The 18,358-nt window shown below is 32.7% G+C and overlaps 1 protein-coding gene and 1 pseudogene across 1 annotated transcript; both read left to right on the top strand.

The window, feature by feature from the left end:
* Positions 1-581: 581 nt before the first annotated feature.
* Positions 582-5,970, top strand: LOC110106209 (GDSL esterase/lipase At2g27360-like). Its single transcript, XM_020836008.2, has 5 exons — positions 582-909; positions 983-1,192; positions 4,322-4,470; positions 5,082-5,358; positions 5,586-5,970. The coding sequence occupies exons 1-5, from the start codon at positions 654-656 to the stop codon at positions 5,867-5,869; spliced, it is 1,176 nt and encodes a 391-aa protein (XP_020691667.1). The 5' UTR covers positions 582-653; the 3' UTR covers positions 5,870-5,970.
* A 3,815-nt stretch (positions 5,971-9,785) lies between these two features.
* LOC110106208 lies at positions 9,786-15,780 on the top strand (annotated as a pseudogene).
* Positions 15,781-18,358: the final 2,578 nt, after the last annotated feature.

Below are 18,358 nucleotides of genomic sequence, written 5' to 3'. Positions count from 1 at the left end.
GATTTTTTTTGCTTAATTTGACGTAAATTAAATGAATGTAGTTAAAATTAAAAAATGACGGTTGATGATGAGAACGACGGCGATGATAGTGGTGGTAAGTGGCAAGCAGTGGTAGTAGTTGTAGGCGGCTGGCGGTGGTGGTGGCAAGTAGGTGACAGTGGTGGTGATTGGAGGGCCGTGGCGATGGCCGTTAACAGTTGTGGTGGGTAGTGGTGGCGGCTGGCGGCGGTCGACGACGATCAAGCAAGCTTGCTATGACTTAGCTTTTGTTATATTATAATACTGGAAAAATTTTTATTGTGATATGACTTAACTTTTCTTACATTTACATTAAAATTAGTAAAATTCTTAAATATTGAATGCAATACTAATTTTAATATAAATTTAATAACAATCAAACTGCTAATAAAATATATATTCGGTTATCTGGATGCAATTTTCCTCTGTAATATATTTGTAAAATAATAATAATAATAATAATTATAATTCTAATAACAATTAAAAATTTCAGAACACAATTATCTTCCTAAAATTAAAAAAAACGTGAGGATATGCTTGCTTGTACCTTCAATTTTTCTCTTTTTTCAGCTTAATGCGAGTAATTAAGCCCAATGAATCTCCTTAAAGCCTAAAACGCCGATCTTCAACAGTCCATGGCTTCCTCCTCCTTCTCCCTTTATCCTTCCCTCACTCTTGTTGCTTTCCTCCTCCTTCTCTTTCCCGTCCGACGAACCGCCGGCGGTTGCTATACTTCCATATTCAGCTTTGGTGACTCCATCACCGACACCGGAAACCTCCTCCTCTCCAACGGCGATAACTGCCTTTCCGGCCGCCTTCCCTACGGCGAGACTTTCTTCGGCCGCCCCACCGGCCGCTTCTCCGATGGTCGTCTCATAATTGACTTTATAGGTACGCAAATTATTTATCATACAGAATGGATTCGATGATTGGACTGATAACAAGCGAGATAAATTATAATCAGCGGAAGCAATGGGGATACCTTTCCTGCCCCCTTCTCTGCGAGGAGGAGATTGCGGAGGGTTCCGGCGAGGGGTGAACTTCGCCGTCGCTGGAGCCACGGTGCTGAAAAATGGCTTCTTTAGAGAGAGGGGATTCGATGTCACCTGGACCAACATGTCTTTGGGTGTTCAGATTGGTCGCTTCAAAAAACTGATTTCTTTTTGCGACACAGGTAATTCTTAACCACAAAAAAAAAAAAAAAAAAAAAAAAAAAAAAAAAAAAAGATCTTCATGTTCTTCTATCATGACGGTCCTAATTTTTTTTTGAATTTCTATTAAGATTAGTATAATCTACATCATATGCAGCACTAATCTTACTATTTAAAATCGATAGAAAACTCGCTTGACTTTTGTTTTATTTTAACTATGATGATGTTGGTATTTTTTCTTAAGGTTTGTGTGGTATTAGGGTTTCGTTTGGGACTGTATTTTTAGGCTTTGTTTTGGATTACTTTTTTATTAAAATTTTTGTACTAAAACTTCGTTTTAAGAAGCAATAAGGTTTCGTTTGGGACAACTTTCTTATTGCTTTCTAAAACAGCTTTCTAGCACAAAAATTTCTTGAATTTGAAATGTTTGTACTAAAAAACCGTTTTAAAAAATAGTATGAAAGTTGTCCCAATAAAGCCTTAGTGTTTTTTAAAACAATTTTTTTGTACAAAAACTAAAAAGTTGCTTTAAGAAGCAGTAATAATGTTGTCCCAAACGGAGCTAAAGTGAAGTTCCACCAAAGATGAGTTAAAAAAAAAAAAAGATTAGTCTTTCTTGTTGGTGTTAAAGGTAGGGCAAATTATTACGTCCGGTGTCCGGATTCGTCTGAACATCAATCCAGAGGCGCCACATTACCCAAATACACCGAGTCCCAATATATTTGAGTGACGTGATGCATCTGAATTGGATGTCCGGATGTCCGGTGACCGGACGTAGTAATTTGCCCAAAGGTAGGGGCAATGATCAACAGCCAAAGATGGCAGGTTAGGCTGGTTTTTATTTTAAAAATAATAAAGACAATTAAATTTGGTTTTGGATAGCTTTATTGCTAGTTGTTAAAATAATTTTTTGCTTAAAAAATTTAATGAAAATAATTAAAAAATAATGACAAAAAATCTGAACCAAAAGAAGCCTTATAAAAATAACCTAAAAGTTATTTTCTCACTATGTTAAAGAAAGTTGATTTATTTAAAAAAAATAAAAATAAAAACATGCAAATCAAATATGCTTTAAAAAAAGTGATAAACAAGTCCTATAGTTTGTTTAAAAAGGTTCCATGACTTAGGCTGCGATTGTGACGGCTTTCTTATTGTTTCTTAAAGCAGCTTTTAAATTAAAAAAAAAAAAAAAATTAACTAGAAAGCTGCTTTAAGAAACAGTAAGAAAGCCGTCCCAAACAATCATTTGGGACAGCTTTCTTACTGCTTCTTAAATTAGCTTTTTAGTGAATTTTTTTTTAAATTTTAAACTAGAAATTAAAGCTATTTTAAAAAGCAATAAAAAAGTCGTCCCAATTAGACTTCGTTTGACATAATTTTCTAAAACAATGTTTTAATACAAAAATTTATAGTCCAATTTTTTTTAACTAAAAATTTGATTTAAAAAACAAAAATTGTCCCTAATAAATCCTTAATGATTAATAGAGAATATTAAATTTCTCTATTACAATTTTTTACCTCTCATCACTAAAAATATCATTCATTTTTTGTAGCTCTAAGATTAATTCGTTAAAATTATAATTTATATGTAGTTAATTATGCTATGCAATTCTAATAATCTTTTTAGTGAAAATTAATTAGTAGATTCTTTCTCTTGGCTATATATTCTCTATATAAAAAGTTATATAGAATAAATCTCATATTAGTACTATATATAATATCTAAAAGCCTATTAAAATATAATAAGATGGCCCCACCAAATAAGAGGGCAACTTATACACACATGTCTGATGTCTCCCTATAATTAGATTCTAAATTTACTGATATGTACCATGTGGTAGTACATGCATGATTTGAGCTTCATTTAGGTAAGTTTTTTTTTTGCTTTTTAAAATAATTTTTAATTTTAAAAAATTAAAAATTATAATTTTTTATACAAAAAATGTGCCTTAGAAAGTAGTACGAAAACTATCCCGAATGTATAGGATTCATGAAGAAGGCATTCATAGCGAGTCTAATTAAGGCTTTGCTTGGGACTTCTTTTTTTAATTGCTTTCTTAAACAACTTTTAGTACAAATTATTTCACCTTATGAAAATTTTGTACTAAAAAAATTGCTTTAAGAAACAGTAAGAAAGCCGCCTCAAACTAAGCCGCTTCAAAAATTTCGTGTTTGGCCTAATGTTGACTCTAACTTCTTTTGGCACGACTTTTTTATTGCTTCTTAAAATGGAGTATTAGTACAGAAATTTTGTATTAAAATATTGTTTTAAGAAGCAATTAAAAAGTCACCTCAAAATAATCCTCAATCTGAATATATATGCTTGATTTTAATCTAACCCATTTATCATACATGTCAAAATATTTGACCCAAACCTAATTTTGTCCAAACCCAACCCATTTGACAACTTTATCGTATAAATTTCATCAGTTTTAGTTCAACATGACTTGTTTAACTCATATTTGACCTATTTAATTCGAAGATGACATGTTTATTCAACTCTAATCCAAATGATAATCGTGTCAATTTTGAGTTTTTAGGTTAATCATACTTAACTCAAAAATCAATTGAGTTAAAATTTTTGGCCGAAACTCAATCAAAAAGATTAATCAGGCCAATTTGAGCTAGAATATTGATTTTGGTTGTCGAGTTTGATCATTTATTGACACCCCATAATTTAGGAGACTATTTTTGGAAGAATGTACTAATTGATCATTTATTGACACCACATAAAATATTAGGAGTATTTAAAAATTATTAATTTGTGCCCCCACTAATAAATTTTTTTGACTTCGCCCTAATGTTGACCAAACTTTAATTTCAATTATCTTTTACTAATTGAGTCAACTAATGTTTTTTTAGCTTTAAAAATTTAAATGTTTAATAATAGGTTTAAAATAAACATAAGATATATTTTTAATCATTTTTATAGAAAAATGATCTAATTGATCTCCTAATATTCTTCAAATTATAAAAATAACCCCTAATTATATAAAAGTAACAATTATGTCCAATGACCTTATAAGTAAGGATTAAATTATCATTTTGACCCTTTATTTTGACCGTTTGAAAAGGGTCAAATGATCATTTTGATCATTTTTATATGATTATTTTTAAAATATAAACAATTAACAATTTTATTTCTTTGTCAGAGAGGAAGGATATTTTCAGCAGATCTCTATTCCTGGTTGGAGAAATAGGAGGAAATGATTACTACCAAGGTTTCTTACAAAATTGGTCCTTTCAAGAAGTCAAATCTTTGGTACCTCTTGTCATCAACAAAATTAGTATGGCAATTAATGTTAGTACTTAATTCACTATTTACTTTGCACTATGATAGTTAGTTTATAAAATTAAAAAAAAAATATTATAATTTCTCAACACCTTTCTATTGTTGTTTGTGTGTATGTTTCCCTATAATCAATGATTTTTTTCTTTTTAGATAAATCTTTTCTTGATTTTACATGTATAAGTGATGAGATTGATGACGAGTAATGATTAATATCTAATATTTATTAGTCATCAAGATCCTATGTCACCACCCACAAAGTTTTTGTAAAAGTTTAAATTCTTAACTATCAAGATATTGTTCGTTTTGGCTTAAGTGTTTCACAGTTTTGTCTTGTTGGTATAACTTTCTAGTAGGTCACCCATCCTAAAATCGCCCTGGGATGAGAACACTTAACTACGGAGTTTCTTTAACAAAATTTTGACTATTATATAAAAATGCGTCTCATATTTAAGAGTTTAGCTTCTTTTATTTAAGGGGTTTCACAGCTTTAATGTTCGTCAATCATTGGACAAGATGAAAATTTTTTCTAACCCTAATGAATGATACAAAATAAATAAGATCGTTTGATTATTTCATGTAATTCATTCTGAGCATTTTGAACTAATCTTTTTTATTGCCAGGATTTAATTGATATGGGGGCAAAGACTTTGTTAGTTCCTGGAAACTTCCCAATAGGATGCATGGCAGCATTTCTAACATACTATGAGAACTCAAAAGTAGAAGACTACAATACGAGCACAGGCTGCATTAATTGGCTGAACGAGTTCTCAGAGTATCATAATAATGTTCTCAAGCAGGAGCTCAATCGTCTTCGCTATACTCACCCCGACGCCACCATCATTTACGCGGATTACTTCAATGTAGTTATGAACATCCTTAGCCCTGCAAATAGCACAAGTGAGACAAATTATTTTCTTTTCCCTTCACTTATTTGGATTTTATTAAGGCTTCGTTTGGGACGGCTTTCTTACCGCTTCTCAAAGCATCTTTTTAGTACAAAAAAATTAATTTTTATACTAGAAAGTTATTTTAAGAAGCAGTAAAAAAACCGTCTCAAACGAAGCCTAAGACCCATTTGTATGTCAACTTTCTATTGCAACATCTACCTTAAATATTTGTTGCAGGGCTTGAAAGAGTACCTTTAGCTGCATGTTGTGGTAGCGGCGGCGGTCGATACAATTACGGTAAGAGCGTAAATTGTGGAAGCGAGAACTCGACTGTGTGCGATGACCCGTCGACTTATCTTAGCTGGGATGGACTGCACTTCACAGAGGCAACTTATAAGGCCATTGCCAAGGGAATCCTGGAAGGGCCTTTTGCTGATCCTTCTATCAATAAGGCATGTAGTTCTTCCAATATTGGATCTGTGGTAAAAGAACTTGCAATTAATGTTTCCAAAGAAGAATAGAGGAGATAATTTTGTATAAAAATGTATGTACATACTAAGGGATCCGATTGCGGTAAGTAGGCTTTCAAAAAAAGATAAAAATTGAGGTTTTGTTTGGGCTAGCTTTCATACTGTTTTTTTAAAACAGATTTTTAGTACACAAATTTTAAATTATAATTTTTTGTACTAAAAAATTATTTTAGAAATCAATAAAAAAACTGTCCTAAATGAAGCCTGAATTTTAGTGTTGAAGGTTAAGAAGTCCTTTTTTATTTTTTTTTATTTTAATAGTAATAAAATAATATTAAATGAAGGGAATGATTTGTTGTAATGTTATTTTGCTTTATATGTAGATAAAAAGCCGTAAAAAAGTATCCCAAATGAAATCTTATATGTGCTATTTGAGACAAAAAGAGCTAAAATGCTCATTTTGTTACGTCAATTCATTATAATTGGTCTCTAAGATTATTCTTTTTTCTCAAAAGTTAAAAAATTTATGAATTTCAATAATAAAATTCTAATTTACACAAAATCTTGTTATAATGAACACATAGGCTCCTCCATATTGATTTAAGCTCCTATCTGATTTTACTTAACTAATGTGGCACAATAGTGTCCTCCACGTAGATTTGGGTTAATTAATTTAGGTTTTACTTAAAGCCCGATCAACACTAATCTGCTCAAAATCTCAACAATTAGGAGAAGACGTGGGAGTAATCGAGTGTACATGACAAAGTAGGCTACATCAATTGATTGTTAAAGATCATGCATACAAGTAAGTAACTAAACGTGTGGCTTAACAAAAGAGTTTGCCAGCGCATAGGTGGTTACTTTTATGAGATGCTGAATAAATGTTCATAAGGGCATTTAGTGAACCCTTCTTTTACAAAATGCTTATCAATACATAAATTCCAAGCATTCGGGGCTTGCTTCAAGCCATACAAAGTCTTTTTCAAACGATACACCATATGCTCTTTTCCCTTCTTAATAAAACCTTCAGGCTGATCTGCATATACTTATTCCTCCAAGATGCCATTTAAGAAAGCCGACTTCACATCTAATTGATGAATCTGCCATCTATTCATAGCCGCAATAGAGAAAATTAATCTGACAGTATCAAATCTTGCAACAGGTGAAAATACCTCTTCATAATCTATCTCTTGCTTTTGCTTGTATCCTTTAACTACAAGTCTAGCATTGAATTTATTTACACCCCATCAACATTCTTCTTCACTTTGTACACCCACTTGACACCAATGTATATTTGACTTTTAGGAAGTGAGGTCAAACTCTATGCGTCATTTCTCTCAATAGCATCAATCTCCTCTTTCATGGCATCCATCCATCTTTTATCTATAACCGTCCCATTAAAAGTTAATGGCTCTTCATCTACATATAAAGCAAATTGAGACAACTCATTATAATTTGTGGTGTCATATATCTCATGGAGGCTTCTTGTCTTCACCTTTTCCATACCATTACTACATGATTCTCCCAATCTCACTATAGTGTGCGGCGGTGTTTATTGCTATACTTCATCAATAATTTTTTCTTTATTTTTCATAACTGTGACATCTTAGTTGTTGCCTTTTTCAAGCCAATCCCAAGCTAAGTTCTCTTCAAATCTCACATCCATACTCACTACCACTTTCTTTGTTGTAGGATTATATAGTTTATAGGATTTGGACCTTTCACTATATCCTACAAACACACACTTCCTCAGATTTTTCATCCAACTTCCTTTTCTTTTGATCAGGTACATTAACATAAGAAATGCTCCCAAAAACTCTCAAGTGATCAACAATAGGCTTATGACCACTAAAAATTTCAAAAGGAGTTTGAGATGGTTTACTTTTTGATGTTGCTCTATTTAATAAATAAACAACACATGACATAGCTTCAGCCCAAAGCAGATTGGGTACTTGCCTCTCCTTTAACATACTCCTAGCCAATCCCATAATGATTATATTAAACCTCATAGCTACTCCATTTTGTTGTTGTGTGTATCTTCTTGTTAACTGATGGCGTATCCCATTTTCCTTCAAATAATTTTGAATCTCATGACTAACATATTCTCTACCTCTATCACTCCTCAACATCTTAATAAAATGACCACTCTCCTTCTCCCCAAGTGCATTGAATATTTTTAAATACTCAAATACTTGTGACTTCTCTTTCAGAAAATATACCCAGACTTTTCAATTATAATCATCAATAAATGTGACAAATAACAATTACCTCCAATAGAAGTAGTGTGCATCAGTCCATATAAATATAAATGAATAAGCTCCAATGGCTTCAAGGCTCTCCATGATTTTCCAACTGAAAAAGGTGCTCTGCTCTGCTTTCCTGCAACACATACTTCACAGATCTTGTCTTGAACTTTAAAATGTGGAAGTCCATCAACTATGTTCTTCTGGCTCATATAAGAAAGTGTATTGGAACTCAAGTGATCAAATTTGCAATGCCATAATCTTGAATGATTCTCTATGGAAGTTTTCAAACAACCATTCAAACTACAAATCATCTTCATGGGATATATTTTATTTGGAGTCACCTTCACCTTGGCTATCAAAATTCAGGCTTGTCTTTAATGGTATAAGTGTCAAGAGAAAATATCAACACATATCCCTTTTGATTTAGTTATCCAACACTAAGCAAATTATGCTTAAGATTTGGAACATATAAGACATATGATATCTTCTTTTCCCCCTTACTTATTTGCATCAAAATATTACCTTTTTCTTCCACAAATAATCTATTGTCATCTCCTGTGCGTATTTCAGTTTGGATTGAGTTATCCAAAGTAACAGACAAGTTTCTGTTACCAGTCATGTGATTACTACAACCACTATCAATAAATCATACATCTCATGAATCACCAAATTAACTCCTTACTATGTGTAAGAAACATTGTGTCTTCACATTTTTCCACTTCTTTTTTTTACACCATATCTATATTTTTCTCTTCACTCTCCTGCCACTTCTAACAAAAACGATAAGTGTGTCCATACCTTTTGCAAAAGTGATATTTGATATTGGCAAAGTTGTTTCTTCCTCTACCTCTGAAACCATGTCCACGATCACGTGCACCTTCTCCATCACCATGAGCTAGCTCCACCTTGAACTTCACCTTCATCACTTTGTGTAGATTCTCCTCTACCAGCACGACCTCTTTTTCTAGTGCTAAAAGAGCATCTTTCTCTACCAAAACCTCTTCCACGGTCACCTCTGAAATTTCTACGCAATACCACTTGAGTTTGGAAGGCTTTCTCAAGTGATGTCGAATTATATTGCTTCATTCTTAATTTATGTGATTGAAGATATCCAAGCATCACTTCAATAGACATTTTCTCTATATTCTTTATCTCTTCTATGGCTACCACTGTAGCTTCAAATTTTCTGGTCAAGCTTTGTAGAATATTCTCAATAACCCTTTTATCTTCTACAAGTTCTCCATTCAACTTCAATTGGTTAACAATGGTAATTACCCGATTGAAATATTCTTCCACATTTTTTGACTCCATCTTCAACATATCAAATTGGTTTCTTAGGGTTTGTAAACGTACCATGTTCACTTTCTCATCTCCTTTGTAAGAAGCATGTAGTGTATCCCAAGCCTCCTTCGCAGTCTTCGCCGTAGAGATCCGCTCAAAAATAATTTCATCTACCGCTTGATAGATGAAGAAAAGGGCATTCCAATCTTTCTTCCGATTTTCTTTCAATTCTTGAAGAAGCCTTTGATTCAAATCTCTCTCAACTTTGAGCTCTTGAAAACTGCTTCCTACAATCTCCCACAACTCTAGAGATTGATATAACACCCGCATTTGAATACTCCATTGATTGTAGTTCTTCCCCGTGAACTTGGACAACTGAGGTTGCAAATTATTGCTGCTTAAACTCGTTGTCATTCTCCAACCGGGCTCTGATACCAATGATGAAAGGAAAACAGAATACAGAAAACAAATCAAATAAAAAACTTCTGCTTTTCACTATACTTTCACGGGCAAGAGAACAAAAAAAATAAAGAGCACACACTAAACTGTCTTTCACCGAAAACAAAAACTTGGAGCAGCCCTTCACACACTTTCACGGGATTTTAAGATTTTTAAAACCCTCTGAAAAAGCAAATAAAATAAAATCAAAAGAAAAACTAAAGCAAGCATCGCGTGGTTTGATAATATCAACATAATTAAGCCCAATGAATCTCCTTAAAGCCTAAAGCGCCGATCTTCAACAGTCCATGGCTTGCCTCCTCTTCTCCCATTATCCTTCCTCACCCTTGTAGCATTTCCTCCTCCTCCTCTTTCCCGTTCGGACAAACCGCCTGCAATTGTATTACTTCCATATTCAGTTTTGTGAACTGCCCATCACCGGACACAGGGAAACCTCCTCCTCTCCACCGGCGATAACTGGCCTTTCGGCCGCCTTCCCTACGGCAAGACTTTCTTGGCCGCCCACCGGCCGCTCTCCGATGGTCGTCCTCATAATTGACTTTATAGGTACGCAAATTATTTATCATACAGAATGGATTTGATGACTTTTGAGTGATAACAAACGAGATAAATTATAATCAGCGGAGGCAATGGGGATACCGTTCCTGCCCCCTTCTCTGCGAGAGTTGATCGGGGTTTCCGGCGAGGGGTGAACTTCGCGCCGTTCGCTGGAGCCACGGTGTGAACAATGTTCTTATAGGGAGAGGGACTCGGATGTCACTGGACCAACATGTCTTTGGGTGTTCAGATTGGTCCGCTTCAAAAAACTGATTTCTTTTGCGAAACAGGTAATTCTTAACCAAAAAAGAAGAAGAAGATCTTCAAAAGTGTTAAAGAAAGTTAGATTTATTTTCAAAAATAAAAATAAAGAAATCGAAAACATCCAAATCAATAAAAAAAGTTGTAAGAGCTCCTATGGTTTGTTTAAAAAGTATGTATGCACTGTATGACTTGAGAAATTATTATTGTGGTATCGGACGGTCCAGAGGTTAATCATGATGCGCTACGTCACCGGTACATAACGGTATGCAACACTGATACACAAAAAAAAAAAAAAATGTGACGCATTTTGATTCCTCTATGAACGCCGTCCAGTGACCGCACAGAATAAATTTTTCTATCACGACTAAAACTTCATTTGAAATATTTTTCTTACTGTTTTATAAAGTTGTATTTTAGTACCAAAATTTATAATTAAAAAATTTTTAAACTAAAAATTGCTTTTAAAAATTTTTATACAAGAAAAGCTGGCTTATGAAAATTTATACTAAAAAATTATTTTTAAAAACCGTAATAAAGCCACCGCAAACGAAGCCTAAATTGGCCTAATCTAGATTAATACGAATGTATTTAGGTCTTTGTTTCATATGAGTCGTGCAACAAATCGAAAAAAAGATGAAAATAAATTCAAAATTACAATTTGACATCAAATCTATATTTTCATGGATTGTTCTATAGGTGGCATGTATTTCAATCATCTGAAATGTATATATTCGAGGACTAGAGTCGATCACGAAAATTTCTGCTACTTGTTATTTATTTGTTCTTTTTGGACTACTTGATTGCTTATGTTTTTGTAGTATTTCTTGTAAAATGAGGAAGATCAATCACCTTTTCAATACTATATATATAGTTTAAAACCCACAAAGGAGCCTACGTGTTAAAAGGGAAAAAATTACAGGTCCTTAATGAAACAAAAGCTCCTTAGAAATACAACAATTGAAGTAAAACCTAAGAGCCATTATTCCAATCTATTACATAGAACAAATAGAAATAAAAGAAATGACCAAAGCTAACCAATATAACATGAGTGGAAACAAAGGCCAACCAAGCAAATGTTCCAATAGAAGCTCCCAGCAACAACATAAGAAGCAACAAGAGTAAATGATTCACAAGACCAAAATTAATTCTTCTTAGCTTTTCTTCTACAACGCTTGCCACCATGAGGAAAAGCTTTTTCATCAATGCAACCCACATTCAAACTATACATCCCTTGAAACTCATCCGTAGGGTCATCTAAATCCTCCTCAAAACCCTCGCAAGGCTATGAAAAAGATTCTTCCAGCCAATCAGAATGATTCACAGAAATGTCATCCATATTCAAAGCCAATTGAGCTTTCAAGGCATCACTAAAAATAAAAGAATAGGAACATCAATCAATGTCACATTAACATTTGAAACCTCCTTATTAGGCGACAAAGCCACTTCAAAATCAGCCAAGGGAGAGTCATGAGATGCAATAACCAAACCACTAGAAGAATCAATCAGCATCATCATATTAACTTCACTCATTTCATTGTTCACCGCCTCCACATGAGGAGCAACAAGAATAAATTCCCCACCAGACGTTAGAGGTAAATTGTCATCAACCCCCTTATTTATGTCCCCACACGCCTCCAAATCAACAATATTCTCAGAGACATGAACAATAGCAGGACAAGCCACAGGGATATCCAAAACCAACATTTTAGGCTTAGCCGAAATCCCCACATCACTAGCATTCGAAGGATGAATCAAATGCCCATTATCAAATGACCCACAACCACATGATCGACATTTTCATGCACAAATAAATCAACAGAAACATATCCAGACACATTTTCATGCACATCATTAGCAACCTTCTCAGCTTTACAAACAAAAGTAGGATTACTAGTAGGAGTAATAAGATGATGTAAAATACTACATTTCTGTTTCGAGTGCCCCAACGATTTACATGAGAACATTAAGAAGGAAAATCATCCATAACAACATATTGAATATAACCCAAGTTTTTGGGACCACCCCACACATTATATGGAAATTGTTGGTAACATCTAACTCAACAAGAACACGTGTAACGGAGAGACAAGAGCCAGAAGAAGTGACATTATCAATTTTAAGAGGTCGTCCAAATAAAGAACCAAGGCCATTAAGGATTCGAGGAGAAAAGAGGTGAGGCCTTAGGTTGGGGAACGAAACCCAAATTAGAATAACGTGGGATTCAACTTCAATATCAAACGTAGGTGTCCATTTGAACACTTTCATAAAATAATTGTTCACAAAATAAGAGTGATGAGCAAACACTATAATAATCCAAATCATTTATAAGCTTAATCAACACATGCTTTGGGTTAAGAACAGTCACAAAGAAATCACTATTAAGCTTGGGGTTAAAAAACTTTTTTTGAATGCATCAAAAGATGGTCTCCGGGCTGAAAAAATTTCAACCAAAGCAAAATGAAATGGGGCAGCAAGCGCAATAACTTCCTCTTCCGAAATCCACAGTGATGGCAACCCACAATGAGAGGTGATTTTGAGGTCAGGAAAGTTCGAAGATGGAGAAAAATCAGATAAAGCATCTCTAAAAGAATAAGAAGAGTTCATCTCATTCAAAAATTTGGGATCATTCAAATGGCAACCCGCCATTAATCCAAAAATCCAAACGAAAGACGAAAATATCGAGCGAGAAAAAAATGTAAACAGCACAGGAAATGACATAGGGAAAGGAAACAAGACTTCCATGAAGCCGGATCAACGGCCAAAGGCCCCGAGAAGGACGACATGAAGGACAGCGGAACACATCGTGCCACTACATTTTCGTCCATCCCAAACAAGGAGAGCGGACAGTCCGTCCAGTCCGTCGCTTGCATGAGTGTACGTGTCCACCCAAGCCTAAGCGAGAGTGAGATGGAGGGCTTGACTTGAAGGCAGGAGGTCGGTCGTTTTTTTTTTATTTTTTTTTTAAATACATTTAGATGATAATAGGGTTGCAAAAAAAATCTAGATTTTATGTAGGGGTGTCCATCTAAGTTGGATGGTCGGGTTAGTGTTTGGCCCAAAGTTGACTCAATTCAAATATATATGTTTGACTTTAATCGACCCATTTATCATACATGTCAAAATATTTGACCAAAACCTAATTTTGTCCAAACCCAACCCATTTGACTACTTTATCGTATAAATCTCACAAGTTGTAGTTAAACATGACTTGTTTAACTCATATTTGACCTATTTAATTCGAAGATGGCCCATTTATTCAATCTTAATCCAAATGATATTCGTGTCAATTTTGAGTTTTTAGGTTAATCGGACTTAACTCAAAATCAATTGAGTCAAAACGTTTTACCCAAACCCAACCCAAAAGATTAATTAGGCCAATTCGAGCTCGGATATTTATTTTGCTTGTCGGATTTGGTCATTTATTGACACCCCATAATTTATGGAGACTATTTTTGAAAGAATGTACTGAATAATAGGTTCTTCTATCATGCAAAGAAGTTGACCATGCTGAGAGGGAGGATCTAGATTGAAAATGAGCTTTTATAGGCATTTTAACTTGGGTTCTAAATTTCATGAAGTAACTCTAACTCTCATCGGTTTTGTCAAATTAAAGGCTCTAACTATTTAAAAGCTTCTTACTTTATTATACTTGAATCATCATAAACTTTTATAAAACTACTCCTCCTTTAATAATCATTTATGTAGATAATTTCAAAGAATAATAATAATTTTATTCATAATTATTACATTAGAAAAATCTAAAGTTTACATCACTAAAAAGTCAAAAAATTAATTATTTCACGTGTGGGATAATTTAAGTCCCACTTGAAAAAGTCAAATCATTAAAATAAGACTTTTAAATAGTTGGTATCATTTTGACCCTTTGTAAAGAGTCAAATGGCCATTTTGGTCATTTTGGTCATTTTTATTATTTTTATATGATTATTTTTAAAATATAAACCATTAACAATTTTATTTCTTTGTCAGAGAGGAAGGATACTTTCAGCAGATCTCTATTCGTAGTTGGAGAAATTGGTGGAAATGATTACAACTATGGTTTCCTACAAAGTTGGTCCTTTCAAGAAGTCAAATCTTTGGTTCCTCATGTCATCAACACAATTAGTACTGCAATTCATGTTAGTATTTACTTTGCACTATGATAGTTAATTTATATATTTTGAAAATATTATAATTAATGTTAGTATAAAAATTTCTTTGAACCCTAATGAATGACACAAAATGAATAAGATTATTTGATTCTAAGCATTCTGAACTAATCTTTTTTATTGCCAGGATTTAATTGATATGGGGGCAAAGACTTTGTTAGTTCCTGGAAACTTCCCAATAGGATGCATAGCAGCATTTCTCACATACTATGAGAACTCAAAAGTAGAAGACTACAATATGAGCACAGGCTGCATTAATTGGCTGAACGAGTTCTCAGAGTATCATAATAATATTCTCAAGCAGGAGCTCAATCGTCTTCGCTATATTCACCCCCACACCACCATCATTTACGCTGATTACTTCAATGCAGTTACGAACATCCTTAGCCCTGCAAATAGCACAAGTGAGACAAATTATTTTCTTTTCCCTTCACTTATTTGGACTTTATTAAGGTTTCATTTGGGACGGCTTTCTTTCTGCTTCTTAAAGATGTTTTATAGTACAAAAAATTTTAACTTCTATATTAAGAAGCTTTCTTAAGAAGTAATAAGAAAGCTGTCCCAAATGAAGCCTAAGACCCAATATATATCAACTTTCTATTGCAACATCTACCTTAAATATTTGTTGCAGGGCTTGAAAGAGTACCTTTAGCTGCATGTTGTGGTAGCGGTGGCGGTCGATACAATTATGGAAAGAGCATAAGTTGTGGCAGCGAGAATTCGACTGTGTGCGGCGACTCGTCGACTTATCTTAGCTGGGATGGCATGCACTTTACAGAGGCAACTTATAAGGCCATAGCCAAGGGAATCCTGGAAGGGCCTTTTGCTGATCCTTCTATCAATAAGACATGCAGTTCTTCCAATATTGGATATGTGGTAAAAGAACTCACAATTAATGTTTCCAAAGCAGATTAGAGGAGAAAATTTTGTATAAAAAATGTATGTACGTACTAAGGGATCCTATTGCAGTAAGTTGGCTTTCAAAAAAGATAAAAATTGAAGCTTTGTATAGGGGTAGCTTTCATGCATATTGCTTTCTAAGGGCATCTCCAACCGAAAACTTCATTTTTCACGGCAAAGTAACGCAAAAACTCCAAAATGGCACGGGATGCTCCAATCGAACGCCATTTTAGGTGTTTTTGAGAAGGTAACGATCGCTCTCCCTTTCGCGCGTTTTTCGGGTTGAGAGAAAAAATGGCGTGAGTGAACAGTGCGACGCCAATATTGGCGTCGCACTGTTCACCTGCGATTAAATGGCGAAAATTTTGGAGTTCGGTTGGAGCGAGGGAACGACTCCATACACGTGTGGCTTAAAAAAAAGAGTGTGCCAGCACATAGGTGGCTTTTTTAGTGAGATGGTGAATAAATCAGTGAGTTTCAATGCAAGACTAAGATTTTATTTGGGATATTTTTTTACTTTTTATGAAGCAGTTTCTTAGTACAAAAAAAATTAAATTTTAAATTTTGTAATAGAAAGCTGCTTCATAAAACAGTAAGAATCTGTCCCAAATGAATCATAGGATGACTTTTTTGCTGCTTCTTAAACTAATTTTGTAGTACACAAATTTTAATTTTTATACTAAAAAATTATTTTGAGAAGCAAAAAGAAGTCGTCCCAAAATATGCCTATGACTTCATTTCATATAACTGTCTTATTGCTTATTAAAACAATTTTTTAGTAAAAAAAGAATTAGTTTTTATACTTAAAAACTGCTTTAAGAAATAGTAAAAAAGCCATCCCAAACGAATCATAAAATTTTAATTGGGTCAATTTTTTTATTGGTTTCTGAAACAGCTTTAATTATTCTAGTAAAAATTTTGTTTGAACTTAAATTTTTTTGTACTAAAAAATTTTTTTAAGAAAACAATAATAAATATCTCCCAAATAAAGCTTAAATAGACAAATACACGCACAAGTAGGTGATTTTATTGGCGAGTTAGTGACATACCAACAAGTCAAAAGACCATTTGAGCAAGTCAACAAATTTAATGACAAGTAGCATATACTTTTTTTAAGTCTATGAAAATTTTAATCACCAAAATTTCATAATACAATTATTTCATTTTTTTAGCATACAAAATTAATGAAAATAAAATCATTATTTTTACCCACAAGTAACATTGTATTAAAACAAATAGATTCATATTTACTCTAATCTTTCATGCCAATTAAATATTCAGAAACTAAGAATTCTTGTTAAATATCACACTTTAAAAAAAATCAAGTATTTTGAATACATTATACAGATAATTAAAGTGCTAATTGCATGCAAAAAAGTGTTTAAATAGATTACTTTAAAATATGTATATTATTTATTGTTGTATTGTTAGACAATAATATTATCTTATATGAATACAAAAATCATGTCTTCCTTTTTTATAAGAACAATATAGAATACAAACATTCAAAATTTTCTAAAAGAAATGAATTATTATAATATTTTTGGCAATATTTTTATTGTTAAGAATATGAAAACAATAACTAGATGGTGTCTTAGGCTTCGTTTGGGACAGTTTTCTTACTGTTTTTTAAAACAATTTTTTTATACAAAAATTTTTAATTTAAAAATATTTTGTACTAAAATACAATTTTAGAAAGCACTAAAAAAATTGTCCAAAATGAAACTTTAGTAAACTCATTTCATCTAAATCAACTCTCACATTATATTATTACTAATATCATGATTTAATATTAATTATATTTTTTACTGATTTAGTAGTATACAATATTCTAAATCATGATACTCACCATTGAATATTTTTCATAATTTATATATGGTTTTAAATAAAATGTTATGATATGATATTTTGATTAGTTTCTGTATTTATGACACAAATATATACATGCTTGCAAAAAAAAAAAAAAATGAAGTATTACCGATGAATTAGAACATCATGGTAACAACAAAAATAGAAGAAATTTTATCAATCTCTCTTCTTATATTTATACGACATTCAACTTAATATTAAGTAAATAGATTTAAGTTTTTTTTTTTTCATTCTAAATTTTTATTTCGAACAATTTGATCGAAATCAAATGCTATAAATTGATCAATATTAGAACTGGGAAGCTATATAAAAATGGACTTGGATCTAAATTGAACCGATTGAAAAATTGGTTCGCGATTGGGCTAGTCAAACCAGTTGGTACAATTCAATTTTTAAAATGATTGCAGAGGTACGTAGTATAGGTGCTTGGACAAAATAATGATGATACATGGTGTTATATTTTTTATGATTTAAAAAAAAATGTAACGAAAATAATTATTACTGTTGTAACATAAATAATTATTACTATTATAACAGAAATAATTATCACTGTTATAACCAAGGCTTTTAAAACCGGACCGGTCAATGAATCGGAAGAAGGAGGGGTTAGAGGTTTGATGGTTCGACCGGGGTCGAACCGGGGTCGAACCGGATGACGTAATAAATATTTATTATATTTAAATATTATAATAATGACACAATTATTTATAAATATATAACAAAAATTGAAAAAAAATTATAATACTTTTACTTATATAATAGTGAAATGTTAGTCAAATAAATTCAAACATTTAAATCTAAAGGATATAAACTATATT

This window comes from Dendrobium catenatum, unplaced genomic scaffold (assembly GCF_001605985.2).
Source record: "Dendrobium catenatum unplaced genomic scaffold, ASM160598v2 fragScaff_scaffold_390, whole genome shotgun sequence".
Taxonomy (NCBI): domain Eukaryota; kingdom Viridiplantae; phylum Streptophyta; class Magnoliopsida; order Asparagales; family Orchidaceae; genus Dendrobium; species Dendrobium catenatum.
The sequence above is the reverse complement of the archived record's forward strand: the minus strand, read 5'-3'. Positions and strand labels throughout refer to the sequence as shown.